This window comes from Brassica napus, chromosome C9 (assembly GCF_020379485.1).
Source record: "Brassica napus cultivar Da-Ae chromosome C9, Da-Ae, whole genome shotgun sequence".
Taxonomy (NCBI): Eukaryota; Viridiplantae; Streptophyta; class Magnoliopsida; order Brassicales; family Brassicaceae; genus Brassica; species Brassica napus.
Genome location: NC_063452.1, coordinates 52,583,876 through 52,603,340, shown reverse-complemented (window position 1 = coordinate 52,603,340; position 19,465 = coordinate 52,583,876). Strand labels below are relative to the sequence as shown.

General features: G+C 36.8%; 1 protein-coding gene and 1 pseudogene across 2 annotated transcripts; both read right to left on the bottom strand.

Annotated features, from left to right (window-relative positions):
* Positions 1–801: 801 nt before the first annotated feature.
* On the bottom strand, positions 802–5,664 carry LOC106407335 (annotated as a pseudogene).
* Positions 5,665–5,881: 217 nt separating this feature from the next.
* Positions 5,882–9,299, bottom strand: LOC106410574 (alkaline/neutral invertase E, chloroplastic). 2 transcript variants are annotated; one of them, XM_022709648.2, is made up of 7 exons: positions 9,174–9,299; positions 8,077–8,714; positions 7,490–7,655; positions 7,168–7,379; positions 6,609–7,102; positions 6,481–6,529; positions 5,882–6,353 (listed from the first exon to the last, which is right to left on the bottom strand). In XM_022709648.2, the coding sequence occupies exons 2-7, from the start codon at positions 8,659–8,661 to the stop codon at positions 6,027–6,029; spliced, it is 1,833 nt and encodes a 610-aa protein (XP_022565369.1). In that variant the 5' UTR covers positions 8,662–8,714; positions 9,174–9,299; the 3' UTR covers positions 5,882–6,026. The 2 variants fall into 2 exon arrangements, with proteins under 2 accessions (XP_022565369.1, XP_022565370.1); XM_022709649.2 differs by having other exon boundaries at positions 8,077–8,727; positions 9,174–9,291.
* Positions 9,300–19,465: the final 10,166 nt, after the last annotated feature.

Sequence of the window (19,465 nt, the reverse complement as noted above, 5' to 3'; positions counted from 1 at the left end):
TTGTGTCCAACATAATTTTAGAAATAATTGTTATTGTTATTGTACATAAAAGTTGTTGGATTTTGAAGTATTAGCTTAAGATAAAAGACAATTGACCACATACCAAATAAAGTTTAGTCATTTTTTTATAAAGATAACATTGGCATCGCCTGTTAATATTGTTTGGATTGCAGAATCCTAGATTTGCCGAGGAAATAGCAGCCGAATCCAAGAAGAAGACAGAAGAAAATCAGAGGAAGAGATATAACCACCATCAAACCCATCGATCTTGATGTCTAGGTTTCTACCTTCTTTATTTGATTGATTGTGTGTTATTGGCGTTTTGGGTGTGTTTGATTCTACTTGACATATAACTGATTGTGTGTTCTTGGCATTTTGGGTCATGTGTTTGATTCTACTTGACGTATAAGTATTTATATGGAGATACAAATCTGATTCTTTCCCCAACGTTTATTCTTATAAAGCTTAACATTTGAATATCAACTCTTCAGTTTTCATGTGGAGGTACTTATAAGCTGAATAAATGCTTCTCTAGTAAAATATTTTGTTCGGTTTCACTTGGTGGTGTTTAAGGATACACACAGTTTATAAAAATACAAAATTCTATATCATTGATCTTGTTTACATAAAACTATCATTAAATCAAATGAATTTAACCGTGTATAGACTATAGTTCTGTCAATTTTTATATGTATCATCTTTCTACTCAATAGTAACCTCAGTGGCCTGGTTCCAACCCAATTCGTAGCTTATGTCCCATCTTCTGTTGTTTTTTTTTGTGTTATTCATCAAAACTAACCAAACACAAAAAAAACATGCAGTTACATATTATCTTTTTTTTTTGGAACACTGCAGTTGCATATCATCTATATTGGACAGATTATTGGTACACTGATTCTAAACCCACTGAAATAGCAAAGCATCAAATCCAAATCGCATCACTTTTTAATCATAGAAAGAAAAGAATCCCTAGACAGAAATAAGAGAAAGAGTTACTACCCACAAAACATCAACACCACCACTAAGAGCAAGAACAAGATGCAGAACAGAGCCTCCCTCTATGTTGTAGTCTTTTGTCGTCTTGTCATCAACTAGCTTTTTAAGGGCGTAGTTGAGCCTGCAAAAAAAAAAAACTCTAAGAATCAATGTTACATGTAACTGCTTAGATTATAAGCTTGCAAACAGAGTATAATCAACTAATTAATGGCACGAACACAAAAAAACACATTAGAAAGGAGATGCAATTTTCTAAGTCACCAAGACATGAAAAGATGTTTTGCAGTACGAGTTAACCGGAAACAACTCCAACGACCTGAGACAAGAACATAAGAGTTACAAAAAAGCTCAAGAGACTTCCCTAGCAGTTCATTTAAAAGAAGTAATTTGTTACCTTTGTTGAACATGAGGGATGCATTCTTTCTCCTGAACACGTTTCTTGATGCGATCAATAGTGTCGGATTTATGCTGGTGGCCACCACAATTTTTGGCTCAGACCTGTAGCTTTCGTATTTGTTATGGCATGCAAGAGCTAAGGCGTCAAACATGTTAACGCACACGCTTACATCCCTGCAAAGATGCAATGATATTGAGGTTCATGAGGGATACTTTGGTTCTTGTTGTCTTGAAACTGAACCATCTTCATGTCATCTTCTAAGCGATTCTTCCAGCTCGAAAGCTGGGATTCATCCTCATGTGGTCTGATTTCGATGTTGTAAGGAAAGAGAGCGGAGACCTCTTCACCTACTTCTTGGAAATCATCTTCAGGTACTAATATCCTTGAGCCAAGAATCAAGACAGGACCAGAGATCTTGTTCAATAGAATCTGGAACAAATTGTAGAATCTTTCTGACTCGAGAAGCTTCTCAACATTCCTGAGGTATATGATTAGAGGATTTGTTTCTGATACAGAGACCACAACCTTCAGAGAAAGAAACTAATTGTGTAAACTCCATTGAAAATCCAAACAAAACTCCAATTGTGGACTTGGGCTATCAAAACAGCTGATGTCACGTAGAAACCGCTTGACGTGTAAACTGAACCATCACTGAAAAGGTCTCGATAAGTAGCATTCTGAGGACTAAATATTTAGATTGGAAAATAGGAATTTCTTATAAGGGTTAATAGGAGACTATGGTGATTACCTTCTCGTTAAGGAGGAACATGTCCAAACCCATTAGCTTGCGGCCTTTCTTCACATTTTTCACCTCCCAGAATCTCAGAAAACCCATTAGAACAAACTATTATTCTGGATCTCGTTTGAGTTGTGGTGTCAATCGTCGAAAGGTGGATATTTATACTCGAACCTTCAGCCGGTTACTGTGGGAGGAGTGAAGTTGTGGCAAAGATTACATCACTACTAGAGCATTCTATTTTAAAAAAAAAAATTGAAAAGAAAAAAAACTTATACTACTCCAGATGGAAGCAGGAGAGCAAGTTGCCCTCCGAATACACTGCACAAAGACAGAAATAAATAAATGGTTGAATCTTTGTACTTTGTATCTATTATAATTAAAGAGCTTAAAGAGAGTGGAATAGTGAAAGCCTCTAAGCGGACGGATACCTTTTGACGTAGTAGTAACAAAAATCAGCAAGAATGAAAGTTTGAACAATCTCTGAGATGAGAACCATTGATGGCCACAGTCCATATCCCAGTGCCACCAGCAATCTTCCTCTCGTGTCCAATACCTGTAAAACCCACTGAGCACAGCTAAGGAACCTTGCTACTCCAAGTGCAAAAATATAATGCCCCGTGAACGGTTCAACAATCTGCAGAAGAAGATAAATGCATATGAAACAAAATGTGTCTATTATCTGAGGTTCTCAAACTTTCGATTGTGAAACAAAGTTGGGGGGGAGCTTTGTGTTCTACATCACTCACAGCTGAGAAAGAACTGAAACAGCTTCGAGCTACACACATAACGCCCAAGAAATCCTGTTTAGAATGTTGTGAGAGGTGGATGGACGGATCAACAAAGCTAGCACAGCACAGGGCACAAACTGCCAACAAAATTGAGAAACCAGATAATCGGTTACTGAAGACCCTTTTTCTCTAACCAGATAAGTAGTAACAAATAATCCAATTGCTTAATAACCAATAAGAATGATTAAGAAAAAAAAAGGCAGATGAGAGTTACCACATAATAGAAGCGAAGTTGTCTTTGTCCTCCATGTTAGTAGGCCTTAACTTAACACGGATCATAAAATGACCCACGGAGTAGTTCCAAGAGTAGCCAGATCAAGAGGGTGTGAATATCATATTCCATGACAAGCTGCGATAGAGCCTAACTGCTACATAAAATGGTTGTCACCTCCTTAGATTTCAGTGACAATCCTAAACACCAAAAAGGAATTGAATACACCTTTGTTTCATTATTTTTAAAAAGAGAGAATCATAGAATGCACTTTGCTAATTATTAGATGGTGATTCTACAAAACTGAGAGTTGAGCATATATCTACTAATAATAGCAATTCCAATTAATTCCAAAAGTTGTGAATTCCAATTATGTTGAAAGGTTGTAACTATTGAAAAGTTGTGACCAATCATATAAGTATTTTTTTTTTAAATTGAAAAGTTGTGACTATTCATGTAAGTATATTTTCAAGATAACTATCTTTAAACTGAAAGGATGTGACCATTTAAATTGAAAAGATGTCACTGTTCAAAAAATATTGTAAAGATATCATTTAATAACTATTTATAATCTAAAAAGTTGTGACTATTCATGCATAGCTTTGAAAAACTATATATATTCCATGTTATTGAGTTTCTTATTGTAATCTTTCACAATTAATTAAAATGTGTTTCTAAAGCGAGTGTTTATAATTATTTATCTGATCTATTACAATAGTCAAATGAAGAATTGTAACTTCTCAAATGTAATGCTGCAACTATTGATGCTTGGAAATATTGTTGATTAACCATACTGATGATAGCAACCTTGGGTTAAAAACTATATTATCTAGTGTGTATGTATTTTCATTCTATATATATAGAAGTATAGATAGAAGTTAAAATCTTTTAACTAATAAACACATAAACTTATATCAATTTTATTAATTATTTTTATATTTGTAATATTTTATAAATATAATTTAACTGACTTAACTTAATTTTTCAGAGATGCAACTGTTAATTTAAAAATACAGAATTTTCATCACCGAAAGCTGCATCTAATAGTTATGAAGATTAATATGAAAAGTTGTATCTATTGGTTTTGTGAATCATTCTATCTATATAATGTGTCTATACAACACGTTTTTCCTTAAATCCCATTCTTTCGGAAGTCATATTATATTTTCTGTTAATTAAATGGGTAAACATTCAGTAAACGTAATACACAATTGCAAGACTTTAATCGTTCAATTCAATCATTTCCCTTCAGGAGTACGAAGAATATTGTCTTATACATATCCGTATAATCAAAGATCCAGTACTGAAGTATTCAGTAACGACAAAGGTTATCTTGCATTTCATAAAAAATTAATATATTAATTAACAATCTATTTTTCTAACTGTATTTGAGTTTATAAATTTATATATTAATTTAATTTTCCTCATTATTTTTAAACATATAACTAAAGGAGTTAAAAAACAACAATGATACTGAAGAAAAACAAAAAAAAACTATTGCAAAAGATGAAAATGGTGAAAACAATACGGATGTAGTGCCTGAGATGGATTATTTTTTAGATTGTAGGTATGTATCAGCCTATGAGATTATGCAACGGTTCTTCAAATTTAAAATTCCTCACCAAAGAGTTCCTATTACAAGGTCAAGTATTCATTTGCCCCTTGAACATCAAATAATTGTACAAGACAATGACAGTTTACAAAAGTTAGTCTTTAACACGGAGTAGGATAACATGTTTACTGTTTGGTTAAAAAAAATAAACATGATTTTGTGGCACGTGAGCTAAGTTACGTTCAAATTCCATCAAAACGTTTATGGAAGACAATGCCTCATTTAAAAAAAATATTTTAAAAATACCATTTTAAGATAACTACCCATAATCTGAAAAATTGTGACTATTTATATATAGCTTTGAAAATTTATAAATAGTCCATGTCCATGAATTTTTTACCGTAAATATTTCACAAATTCTTAAAACGTTGATGAAGAAACTTCTGTATAGTTACCTAGTTGGTGATAAAGCTAATGATGATTATTAAAATTGGACGTCGGAAAAAATATAAGATTTTATTACATATGACCAGTAGTAGAGACAAGTAATTCTGCTAAAAAGAGAAAACCCCTATCATTATTGGAGATTACCGGCACATATCCTGATTGAATGAACTGCTTCACCTGCAACGAAGAGATTGTCGTGATCGTGGACTATGAATCTCAGCAGAACCAAAGCCGCCATCCCAGCGATCGCCAGAAATGCCCCCACCTTCGTTGGTTGCCTCCTCGCCCATGACCACACCGCTTGTATCGGACTTTTCATTCTCCTTTTTTTTTCTTTCCCACGTCGGCAAGAAGACGAAGAGGAAACCTAGATCTTGACTGGGGCTTTCCATTTTGTTTACAAAACCCAAATATATCTAACAAAAATCCCAGTCTAAGCAAAAGCAATAAAACGCAAATTTGGTTGTCTAGCAGATAAACCAACTTTATTTATTATTATAGATAGATAACCTCTGACATAAGTCAGACAACTAGTATATAATAACTTAATAATTTAGATGCATGCATCTACCACGGGCAAAGCTCACAGAAATGAGCCAGCCAAATGTCATAGGCCAAAACATGGCCGTGCCAGTTTGAATTTAGTTCGATGGGACGAAACGCACGTGGTAATAAAAAAACAAATTTAGATGTGTATCCAATTTTATTGGACTACCGCAACAAAATCAAAGCATTCACTATACTTAGCATATGATAAAAAATACCACTCTCTTTTATGACAAGTTTCTAAAAGAAACTATTTACACAAGAATTCTGTATCATTCTGTTGGAAGGGACAGAACAGTGGAGGAGGACATAGTCCATGGCTCGCATTGGAAAAATGATTTGTGAGCTTTTCATACAATAAACGGTTGTTGAGTCTTCTTGCGACCTCGTGTCCTTCTCGGGTTGGCGCTGATCATGCAAGAGAAGGCATTTCTCAAATCAGAATCCTCTTCACTGGTGAGAAACTTTGCTGCAGATGGATTTGCCAAGAGGAGCTTGGCCACGAGGTAGCCTGCGATGGACCAAGTCTGGTAAAGCCGTGCCTGTTTGCCAATGAATCTTGCCCTTTTGGTGTCGTAGTACTCTGGCCATTTGTCAATAGCAATCCGTCTCTCGGCTAACTCAACCGCCTTCTCTGCAATCTCTGGTCTACCCATTTTGATGCTTGCAACTGTCAGCTGATAAAACACCAACAAGGGACCAAGATTTCAAAACCAACGCCATATAGCTTCAAAAGTTCACACTGATGAGCTCAAAATGATAAGCTCGGAATCTAAAAGGGAGAAGAGAAAAGTCTGAACAAACCTGCCATAACAAAGTTGGCCAGGAACCTCCATTGTGATAAGACCAAGGACTGCAACCAAAACCAAATATGCTCAACATGAAAATATAAAAACATGTTATTGAAAATCATATGGAAGAGATAACTTTACGTGTTCTTTGGATCACTTCCGGTTATAATTCTCCATTCTTCACCTTCCATTGCAGGGTAACAGATCTTAAACGGCATGTCTGCCACAAGTTCTGCCCATTTCGCTTCCACGAAATCAAGAATTGCGTGCGACTGATCATTAGTAGCCAAGCTGCTCACAATAGACCAAAGGTTCCCCAAGGAAAAGAATCTGAAATCCATGTGAGCTGGCTGAAGGTTTCCAATCAAATACCCTCCTCTGTTAGGCATAAAGTCGACCAACCACGAAGGTATCTGATCTGGATATATGTTGAACTTATTAACCGCGTCGTAAGAGTACTCCTCTGTCTGGTACCGGTAAATCTCGTTTATCTTTTTCATGTCCAGCCAGTAGTACTCCCTGATGTGGAAAGATAACGCCACAAGACGGTTGTTGAGAGCTCGGATTAGATCAGCTGATCCATCCTCTGGCGTAAGCATCTCACGTGCACATACCAAAGCTGAGTAAAACAGTGCCTGAAAGTGTAAAGTTAGAATCAAATGGCTGGCAGATTCAAATTGAAGTTAACAATTTAACACACCTGAATCTCCAGGGGGTGACCATGGATTCCCATTCGACGGTCTATCATGCAGGACCCATCCGTGACTAGTAAAGTAGGGAACATATCGAAACCATCAGCGAGACAGAGCTTTAAGATCATCTTGATTCCGGTCTGCACATCGACTCTCTCCTGCACGGACACATCGCCAGTGCATTTTCCATATGCTCTCAGTAATATAATCCACCACAAGCCTGGAGTTCCAAAACAAATGAAAAAAGATAATCAAGTTAACATGATACCAGAACAAATCTGTAGTATCCTTTTCCACATGCTTGAAAGATTAGAACTTAGCTTCTCTTACCAGAATCAACCGGAGCAACACGTCCAATTGCCGCTTCCCCAAAATCAGGATCTAAGACTTCCTCTGTCATTGAATCATCGCCATCAAGAGGAACAGTTTTCACCTTGAAGCTAGCAGGCATCAATCCTTGGCCTGGACTATGACAATCCATAGTTTTCTCCCAACTCTGTCCAAAAATAAGCATTACATCGTCAGCTCATAACAAAACCAAATAACTTCAACATGAGCACATTTATCCGGAACTCAAGAACCAAACCGAATTTAAAAATATCTAGAACCAGAAAAACCGGAACCAAATCGAGAACCGAAGGAATACCCGAATTTTTAAAATACAGATTATATACCTAAAACTATCATTAATATTTAGTTTCTAAATAACCAAATATCCAAATCTTCTTTTACCCAAAATATTTCAAATTATCCGAATTGCCCGACATTTTTATCTCAAAAAGTATCTATTATGCTTAGATGTATTAAATTCTAATCATATTAACTATCGATTGCTGTTTACAAAAAGCAAGTCAGCAAGGAACAAAGATTCAGGCTTTACAACTAAAATAAGGCATAACGGAGAAAGATTCTGTCACCTGTAACTGGAGAGTGTAAAGGATGAAGTTGCGGACAATGTCATACTCTCCTTTAAGAAGAAAGGCAATCCCCGAGGGAATGAAATCACGAATGAAGACCTGATCATAGTTCAGCACACTGGTGGAGTTGGGGTCATTAGCAGCGATGGTTCCAATAGGACTACCACAGTAGTAAACAATGGACTGCCTCAAGAGATCCCAAGCTTCATCCTCGATAGAGTTCGTTCCAGCTGATTGAGTACTACCATTAGATGAAAGACTTCCATTAACAGGTAGAGGCATTTCATCCAAGTCGCTTTTCAACCCGTCAGAAGGAAGTAAGGTGGATCTGGTGTTCTCCTCAACGTCGTTTCTTTGGCATCTGCATCTTGTGGACTGCAATTTCTTACAGTTGAAAACACAGTCTGAACTGTGAAACGTGTTCCCTCTCGCCATAGAGTTAGTACACCTTAAGGCCCTTCGTTTTCTACTAGAGGAGGGTTTAAACGAGAGGAGGGGAGAGGAGTTAAGGGAGAAAGAAGGCAGATGAGAAGATGGGGATAAGGATCCCAATGGAAGACGTAAAACTGTTTCTGAAGCTGCCATTTTTGATTCACTCAATATACTCAGAGAAAATCGCTAGAAGAAGTGATTGATACCTACAAAAGAAAACTGAATCAGACCAACATGAGAGTCCAGCTGAAAAGAACAAACTTTACATCGAGAGAGTTAACATGAGCATCTTCAAAACTGAAACTTTCTTAATACCCAATTAACCAAACATCATTTTCAAAAGATCTAAGTGCATGATAATAATAGGATCATACAAAAGACTCAAGAAATGAGCTCACTTTACCTGAAAACACATTCATTCATTACCAAAGCCTTGAATCTAAACTTAACAGAGTTTCCTTAATAGCTCGAATCAAAATCATGTAATGAAAACATTAAAAAAAAAAAAAGAAAGCATGAATGAAAGGATAACGAAATGAATCAGAGACTCCGTAATCACAGAAAACCTTTCTAAATGAAATCAATTTCATTGCTCCATCAGTGAATCCGATTCATTTACATATCAATAACATATTCGTAAAAAAGAGATAAAGATATTAGCTTACCTTGGTTGATTCAGATTCAGCTTCCGGAGAATCAGAGGAAAATTTTGAAGGGAAAGAGCTGAAAACTCCAATCCTCGAGAGATGGAGAAGGACAAAAAATCTGCTTAGGTCACACGTGTTAACACGAACATTTATCTCCATCAACCACGAGTTAACACGTGCGAAACGATGACGTGTCTTAACTCTTATTCACTTTTTCATAATTGGTTTATTTCTTGGTTTTTGTTTTTTTTTTTAAATACAGCATTTAAATATCTTTCTCTCATTACTTGATGTTTTGTTAAAAACATCCAGGACTCTTAAATTCACACATGCAGTTAACACTATTACAGTAACCATGGATGTCCGTAGCTCGACGATGGTAAATGATATAGCAATCTGTTTGGCACACGGTGTCCGAACACCCTGACCCGTAGTAACCGACCTGCACTCCACAAGTTCGACAATTGTAAGGACTAAGGAGCAAACCATCCTCATCACAGTACTCCTCGAATGTTTCGCTGCACACCTCGCTTCGCAGCCTGCGCATGGTCCTCCTACTTTGATCTGGCAAATCGCATCTGCTATTCCGCTTAATAAAATCCTTACATATTCACATGAATCAAAAGAAAAAAAAAGTTACTCAAAAAACAAGTTATTTTTCTTGTAATAATATGTATGAATACGAACGCTATTAAAGGTTAGTACTAGAACATATGAATACGACGAATAGAGAAGTAGAGAGGTTTTTCATCTTGACAGGATTAAAAGGTTGAACAATATTACTATGTAGGTGCATATATATACGACATATGAAATGGTAACATACTACTACGTTCCCGAAAATAAGATTTAATAGAATTTATTCTTATTCTATAGAAATATACTTTCTATATATTTTAAAGGTATTTTGTATACTTTTGAAAAATATTAATTATGAATATTTGAATTGATTAAATTTTATCGGTGGATAGATATTAGAAAGTGTATTAACAAAAAAATTTAAATTAAATTGTAAACATTTATTATATTTTTAATAAACGTGAAAACTCTAAAAAATCTTACTTCCGTTCAACGGAGTGAGTGTCATTTTACAGAATTTAAAAAAGCAGCATTTAATGTACACACAAGCTTTTGATTTTACAATCATTAAGAAAAATAGTAACACATTGTCTTTTTTTCCGTGACTTCAATTGTTTGGTACTAAATATATTAGAATATTATGTATTACTCCTTTTGTTTCAATTTTAAGTGTCCCTGTAGAGTAAAATTTTTATTTTAAAATAAGTATTATTTTATAATTTCAATACAAAATTTATTAACTTTTTATTTTAATCTATATTTCTATTGGTTGAAATGTGATTAAGTGTATTGGTAATGATGTTTTTATTATGAAATTATACAACATTAAATGTTTTATTAATCTGTGTCTTCGGGTCTAAAGCGAAAATTAAAATAAAATGGAGGGAGTAACATTTTGTTTAGTTTATTAAATGAACAAGTGGCCGGATCCGTAAATGCTAAACTTACATATGGATGTTAGTAGGAGTGGTAAGCATATTGGTACGTTCTACTTGTGCTATGAATTTGCAGGACTAGGCATGAAAAAGTTGACCTTAGTTGTCCTCTACCCTTTTGGTTTTATTATGGTGTATCATTAGCACTGATAATACTTGGGGGACATCATCTTGAAGTTTGTTGGCAGTGAGTAGTTTAGGCTGTTGAAGAAGAAGACGATGTTTGTTGATAAGCTGTTTTCTAACTTTTATGTCAATTGTACTCTCCCAATTTACACCCTTAATAGCTAGCACTCATCTACCACTTCAGTCATAAAAATGTCTATACGAGGTAGTCTTAGTTGTTTCAAACTCATATGTCTCAGGAAGAAGCAGGGCAATAAAGCAGAGAAACCCTGAAAGCAGAACGTAGCTGTAAATCTTTTTAAGAAAACAGCAAAAAAAAAAAAAAAATAGGGTCTAACTGTTTCCCCGCTACCACCCGCAAACACATTTTTTATGGTTGACAGCGTTTCGAAACAATCATACAAACCGCTACAAATCGCTTCAAACCGCTCTGAACCTATTAAAATAAAAAGTTGGTTCCAGCTAGCGTTTGTGGTTGCGGGCGTTTGCGGATGGATAAATAAATATAAAATTATTTTCAAAATTATTTTACAATTTTAAATTAAAAATTAAAAATGGAAATATTATAAATAAAAATATATACATATTTTATATATTAGTTTAAATTCACAAACAATATCATAATTTGTTTTATAAAAACTTTAAACTAACCATTCATTACAATTTTAAAAAATTAATATACACATATATAAAACGAAATAAAAGATTCTTTTAACAAATTTAATACAAATCTTCAAAACAAATTTTATTAAAATTATAACTTTCAACTCATTTAAATTTTTAATAAATAAACATAATATTTTTATTAATCATATTATATTGAAAATTATTATATTTTACTATAATTGTATTTTTATATTTTTATAATATGTTAATATTGATAATTTATTATTAACCCGCTGTAATATCTTATAATCAACTAGTCGCAAATATCCCGCAAACGCAATAATTTTTTAAACGTTGTGTCAGTCATACAAAACGCTTAATAACGCTTAAAACCGTAACCACCCGCAACTACAACCACTGCGTTTGAACCAGTCGGGCCCTGGACTCATAAGAATCAGAATAAGTAAATTACAAGCATCTCTCACTTTCCTTTTGGAGGTTGGAAATAACTGTAGCTCCGTCTGCTTCACATCCCATTTAATTAACATTACCTGCGCTTGTATGCTATGAGTTTATTTTTCATTTTTACTGGGGCAATTTCCTAGCAAGTGAGTGGTGGAGTAAGCGGAAGCTGCGTGGAGTCAACTTAAGGCAGCTCTCAAGAATTCAAGAAAAACGCTTAATCAAATTCAGCAAACAAAAAGAAACACGTCTCTTCCTCTTATATTATATATATATATATATATATATCTTCAATGCACGCAAGCATATTGTTTGAAACAAAAGTTTCAACTTTCATTCATCTACCACTTCACTCTTCATAAGATAATGTCTATAGGATGTCTTTATTGTTTCAAAGTCATGAAGAAACACAGCAAGTGTAAAAATATAGAGATTTAGTAACTTGTTTGAGTATGAAGAGTGATGAATATGAAGAACAAGAGAGAGAGATGAGAGTAATGAGGAACTTATTTTTCCTTAGATTGATTTAGTGTCTACAATAGTTACATAAATAGATCTAGTAAGGAGAATAAGACAATGAGAATGAATAAACAAATGAAGATGAATAAACTAATGAAGATCAGATTTGGGGAAGTCACTTTCGGATAGTGACAACTCTCTTCTCTCTTCCTTCCTTAGCATATCATGTGACTTTGGCTTGTTTCCACACTCCAACAGCTCTATCCAGTTGCCTCCACTTGTTTAAATTCGTCCAAGACTTCAGGCAAGATATTTAAATCAGTCTCACACCTTTCCTTGCTTCAGTTTTCCTGTCCATGATTTCCTGTCTATGATTTCCTGTCCATGATTTTCTGTCCATGATCTCTTGTCCATGATCAATATGTTCTTCATGTCTTTACTCTTGCTCTTTATTCTCTTCATGTCAACACTCCCCCTCAAGCTTGACCATAGGGACTTGGTCAAGCTTGGAAACCATGAAGCATTCCCTCATTAAAACCTTTACTTGGAAAAACCACTTGGGATAAAAACCAAGCAAAGGAAAAAGAGTAGAACACTTCATGGCAAGAGGATCAGTGACAAGAGAGGTCTATGAGTCCAAGCTTAGGATGAATGAACTCACAAACCTTGCTGCTAGCTGCCTTTGTGAATATGTCAGCTAGTTGATCTTCACTTCTTGTGTAGCATGGAAGAATCACTTGTTGTTCCACTGCCTGTCTCACCTTGTGGCAGTCCACTTCTATGTGTTTTGTCCTCTCATGAAAGACTGAGTTAGATGCAATGTGTATTGCTGCCTGGTTGTCACAATGCATAGTCATTGGTGTGTTGATCTCAATACCCAAGTCTCTTAGCAGTCCCTTATCCATATAAGCTCACTTGTGAGCTTCCTCATTGATCTGTACTCTGCCTCAGCACTTGAGCAGGACACCACCTTTTGCTTCTTGCTCTTCCATGTGACCAGGTTTCCTCCAATGAAGGTGCAGTAGCCTGTAGTTGATCTCCTATCAACTCTGTCTCCAGCCCAATCAGCATCACAATATCCAACAACTTCAGTACTCTTGTTACATGCCATCCATACTCCTTGGCCAGGCGCCTCTCTTAGGTACCTTAAGATCATCTCCACCATATTCCAATGATGAACCTTAGGAGCTCCCATGTGTTGACTCACTTGATTCACAGCAAAGCACACATCTGGTCTGGTGATGGTTAGATAGATGAGCTTGCCCACCATTCTTCTATACTTCTTGATATCTCCAAATGGTGTAGACTCATACTCTCCCTCTCTCAGCACCTTGTATCTTTCTTCTAATGGAGTCTTGGCCTTTTTACTCCCAAGGTTTCCCGCCTCATTTAAAATATCAAGTGTGTACTTCATTTGAGATAAGAATAACCCCTCTTTAGAGCAGCATATCTCAATCCCAAGGAAGTACTTCAACTCTCCCAAATCTTTGATATCAAAGGCATTTTTAAGAAAGGTTTTAGTTGAGAGAATACCTTCCTTGTTGCTACCAGTGATGATAATGTCATCCACATAGACTAAGATGACCACAATACCATGCTTACTAGTTAATGGGAAGAGGGTGTGATCAGCTTCTGACTTTATAAATCCTCTTCCATTGAAGGTGGTGCTCAACTTATGGTACCAAGCCATTGGAGATTGCTTCAAGCCATAAATTGCCTTCTTTAATCTGAGAACATTTTCTGGCTTCACCATGTTCTCAAGACCAGGAGGTGGTCTCATGTAGACTTCATCCTCCAATTCTCCTTGAAGAAAGACATTCTTCACATCCATCTGCCATAAATCCCACTAAAGGTTGACAGCAAGAGACAAGAGAATCCTTATAATGTGAAGCTTGGCCACTGGTGCAAAAGTGTCCAGATAATCTTCACCATATACTTGAGTATATCCCCTTGCAACCAGTCTTGTTTTCTTTCTTTCTGGTTTTCCATTGGCTCCATACTTGATAGTGTAGAGAAGTCGGCTTGTCACTGCCTTCTTTCCTTTTGGAAGTTCAGTCTCAAACCATGTATCATTCTTGATCATGGCTCCCATCTCATCTCCAACAGATTCTCTCCACTTCTTGTGTTGCATAACTTCTTCATATGTTCTTGGAATGTATTCCTGATCCAATTCACTGATGAAGACTTGATGCTCTTCTGGATATTGAGCAAGGGAGCATACTGCACTTATTGGGTGAGCTACAGCTTCAGCATTGAAGCAAACTCTTGTGTTGATCCAGTGTGAAGGTTTCTTGATCCTTGTACTCCTTCTCAAAGGTTGTAACTGTTCAGGTTCTGCTTCATTTCCTTCACTTGACGCCTCTACTTGAGTCTCAGCATCTAATTCTGATGGCATCTCATCTTGATCATGAGCTACTGAGTTCTCTCCAGGTTGTGTTTGTGCTTCAGCCAGTCCATTTCCATTGCCCCCTTCAGGATCAGGATGAGTGACTTCTTCAGCTGCTTGTTCAGTCGCTTGAGCAGGAGGCACTTCTCTGACGGTCTCCTTTCCTTTTGACAGACTGATTCCCAGATTCTCCATAATAATTCTCAGATTATTGGCCTTGTCTGTTGCTTGAGACAGATCTTTAAGATCATCCCAATTCTTCTCAGCATAAAACCCTTTTCCTTCCATAAACTTCACATCTCTAGATACAAGTACTCTCCTTGTTTCAGTATTGTAGCACTTATATCCTTTCTGTGTAGGTGAGTACCCAATGAACATGCACTTCATGCTTTTGGCCTCTAGCTTATTTCTTTGCTCTCCTGGTATCAGCACAAAACAAGTGCATCCAAACACTCTAAGGTGTTGAATAGATGGCCTGGTTTTGTTCAGAACTTCATAAGGAGAGATGTTCTTCAGCACCTTGGTGGGAATCCGGTTGATCAAGTAGCATGCTATCACCACAACATCACTCCAGAATCTCTTAGGCACATTTGCATGGAACATCATTGATCTAGCCACCTCCATTAGGTGTCTATTTTTCCTTTCAGCCACTCCATTTTGATGAGGAGTATAAGGGCAGCTTGTTTGATGAACTATGCCATGTCTAGCCAGATGATTCTTGAAAGAATGACTTGTATACTCTCCTCCATTGTCTGACCTTAGTACCTTCACAATAGCTTTAAAGTGGTTAGTGACATAAGATTGATAATTCATAAAAGCTTCTAACACACGATCCTTAGAAGGTAGCAGAGTAATCCAAGTGTATTTTGATTTTTCATCTATGAATGTGACAAAATACTTATGGTTATCTCTAGACATACAGGGTGAGGTCCAAACATCAGAGTGAACTAAGACAAAACACTTCTCATAGATAGTGTCAGATGTTGGAAATACAGATTTGCAATGCTTTCCTAAGATGCATGCTTCACATTCTAGGTGGTTAAATGACATATCACGCATAATAATAATCTCTATTGCACGAGAGTGAGGATGACCTAATCTAGCATGCCAAGTAGTGCTATCACACAAAGATGAGTTACTGATCATGCATAAATGAGAAGGAGTATAGGGTTTAGAGGGCTTAGTCTTTTGGAGATGGTATAAACCACCCTGACTATTTCCTTCACCAATCACCTTCCCTGTCTTAAGGTCCTGAAACTCAACATCATTAGGCCTAAAAACCACCTGACAATTCAAGTCAACCGTGGCCTTTTTCACAGAAATAAGATTAGAAGCAAAACCAGGCATATAGAAGACAGTAGATTCTCTATCAAATAGCTTAAGATTCCCTATTCCTTCTATCTTCACCTTATCTCCATTGGCTATTATTACATTCCCTAAGGCAGGTCTAACATCACTAATAAGATTCCTATCACTAATCATATGATGACTAGCTCCTGAATCTATTATGATTGGCCTAGAGATAAAGGAATGTGTACCAGACTTCTTTGCGGAGATAATGGCCTTGGCAGCTTTGATCAGTGGCTCAATATCACTCATTCTGATAGGGCCATCATTGATCACTGCCTTGTTCCAAGTTTCTCCTCCATTGGAATCACTGATAAGAGCTGAGTACATAGATAGAGCTTCAGGCGCCACTTCAAGACTTGGAAAATCTTCTTTCTTGAATTTAATTCCACCAGACTTGAAAGTAAGCACGTTTTGTTGGGTTTTCTTTCTGATATGTCTATTCTTGGCCTTCTTGTGTCTTGGAAACACCATCATCCTTCCACTCTTGCTGTGCACATCTTTGAGAACTAGTGTCCTTTCCTTTGTAAAGAGAGTGTGTGAGATTTGTTCTCTCTGAACTTGAGCACACACGCCATCTAAGTTAGGAAGTTTCTCTTGCCTCAAAATATGCTTGATCAAGTGGTGGTAAGATGTACTTAGATTCAGGAAAAGGCTGAAGACCTTGTCTTCTTCATATCTTTCTCTTATGACATCCAGATCAGTAGAGAAGGGCCTTAGGTTATCTAGCTCTGCCCACAAGCTTCTAAACTTTCCAAAATACTGATTGAACTCCACTTCTTCCTGGCTCAAGTTGTTGATAATCTTCTTGACTTCAAATACTCTGCTCAGGTTAGAGAGATTTCCATAAACATTTTTAAGACTTTCCCATAGATCTTTGGTGGTTTCACGGTGTGAGTAAGCCTCCAAGATTGCTTCCGAGAGAGAGCTGTGAATGATCTCAAGTGTTCGCTGGTCTTCTTGAACCCACTTGTCTCCATTCTTTAGGCCATGCGCCTGCTCTTCCTCCTGAGCCATCCTTTTTGAAGTATCAGCCTTCATGATGTGGTTGTCCCAAAGTCCATGACTTCCCAAGGCAACTTTGGCTACTCTTGACCATATCAAGTAGTTAGAACCGTCAAGGGTTACTGGAGTTATGCTTTCTTTCTTCATTTCCATGGCTAGTTTTCTTTTATCCATTGGATAAAACTATAAACTTGAGAAATCCATGAATTTGTGAAAGAACATAATAGCTATGAATTGAGAGATTAGAAACTGAAATTAGCTGAACTAGAGAGGAAATAGAGTAAAGAACAGAGGAAAAACAGAGTAAAGAACAGAGAAAAAAAAACAGAGTAAAGAACAGAGTAAACAAAAACAAAATTGTTTTAATTTGCGGAAGTTGGTGAGAATAAGGTTTCAAGAGCTTATGGCTCTGATACCATGTAAAAATATAGAGATTTAGGAACTTGTTTGAGTATGAAGAGTGATGAACATGAAGAACAAGAGAGAGAGATGAGAGTAATGAGGAACTTATTTTTCCTTAGATTAATTTAGTGTCTACAATAGTTACATAAATAAATCTAGTAAGGAGAATGAATAAACAAATGAAGATGAATAAACTAATGAAGACCAGATTTGGGAAAGTCACTTTCGGATAGTGACAACTCTCTTCTCTCTTCCTTCCTTAGCATATCATGTGACTTTGGCTTGTTTCTACACTCCAACAGCTCTATCCAGTTGCCTCCACTTGTTTAAATTCGTCCAAGACTTCAGACAAGATATTTAAATCAGTCTCACACCTTTCCTTACTTCAGTTTTCATGTCCATGATTTTCTGTCCATGATTTCATGTCTATGATTTCCTGTCCATGATTTTCTGTCCATGATCTCCTGTCCATGATCTCTTGTCCATGATCAATATGTTCTTCATGTCTTTAGTCTTTCTCTTTATTCTCTTCATGTCAACAGCAAAAAAGAAGATAAACCTCTGAAAGCACAAGGTTTGACAAAGGTTGGAGAAAAAGATGCAAAAAACAGCGTGGATGAGAAGAAAAAACCAGAGACATACAAGAAACCTGTGTACCGCCTTCCAGAATATTGTAGCTCACATGTAGGTAGCAGCAACATGGAAGAGTAAGAGTCTGAAGTTTTTTATGTAGGTGCCTCTCCTTCACCAATGACTAATGATTTCAACAAAGTGAAGACCTTTGATTTTCGTGAAGTCGCAAAAGCCACAGCAAAATGAAGAAAAAGTGTGTGAGAGATAACTGTTCTGTCGTATTTGATTACATGTTCGTATGTTACCAATGCAATCATATCTCTACTAACGTCTTAAATCAAAATTTTAAAGAAAATGTTGTAACAATTGTGAGAAGAAACAAATGCGGAAACAGATGAATAAAAACGATGTAACTACGACACAGAGATTTAACGTGGTTCACCAACTTGGCTACGTCCACGGGCAAAGAGAGATCTTATTATTGGAGGCGATATTGAGTTACAGAGTGCAAGTTCATGGTTACTTCGAATACAAGATATATATAGTAACATCTCGCATCTACAACCCTAGACTAAACGGACTCATGGGCCTAAACCCACGATCAGATGTAACATCAATAATAACTTGATGCAACGCTCTTGATGCAACTGAGTCTGTATGATGTACGTGATGTAACATTCATCTCCTAGATGTAACATCCAGATTCAAGGCATATCAACAATTCTCCACCTTGACTTGAATCCTCTCAATAACAGATGTACCAGATGCACCTTCAAGTGCCAAATGTACCCGAAGCGCTTCTCTGCGCTAGATGTACCATCGCTCTCTTTGCCTCAGATGTCCCTTCAGACCAGATGTGCTGCTTAGACGAACCAGACGCCATTTAACGGCCAGATGCTCAACTAGAGCCAGACGTTCATTATCAGCCAGATGTCCCAATAGACCAGACGTCCTTACGGACCAGATGTCCCGACGGACCAGATGCCCCGACAGGCCAGATGCCCCAACGGGCCAGATGTCCTTGCGGACCAGATGCCCCTTCGGGCCATATGCCCCTTCGGGCCATACTAACAGTTTGAGATGTTTAGCAAGTCTAAGCAATGCTTAAACTTGCTGTGAGGAACCGGCTTTGTGAACATGTCAGCAGGATTATCTGCAGTTCCTACTTTCTTCACTTCAATTTGTTTCTCATCTCTAAAGAAGTGATACCTCACATCAATATGCTTCGTTCTCTCATGATGAACCTGATCCTTGGCTAAGCATATAGCACTCAAACTGTCACAATACACAGTAGCCTGATCTTGATGCAAACCGAGATCATTAACCAATCCTCTAAGCCATATTCCTTCCTTCGCAACTTCTGTCAGCGCCATATACTCTGCCTCAGTAGTAGACAATGTCATTGTAGACTATAAAGTCGCCTTCCAGCT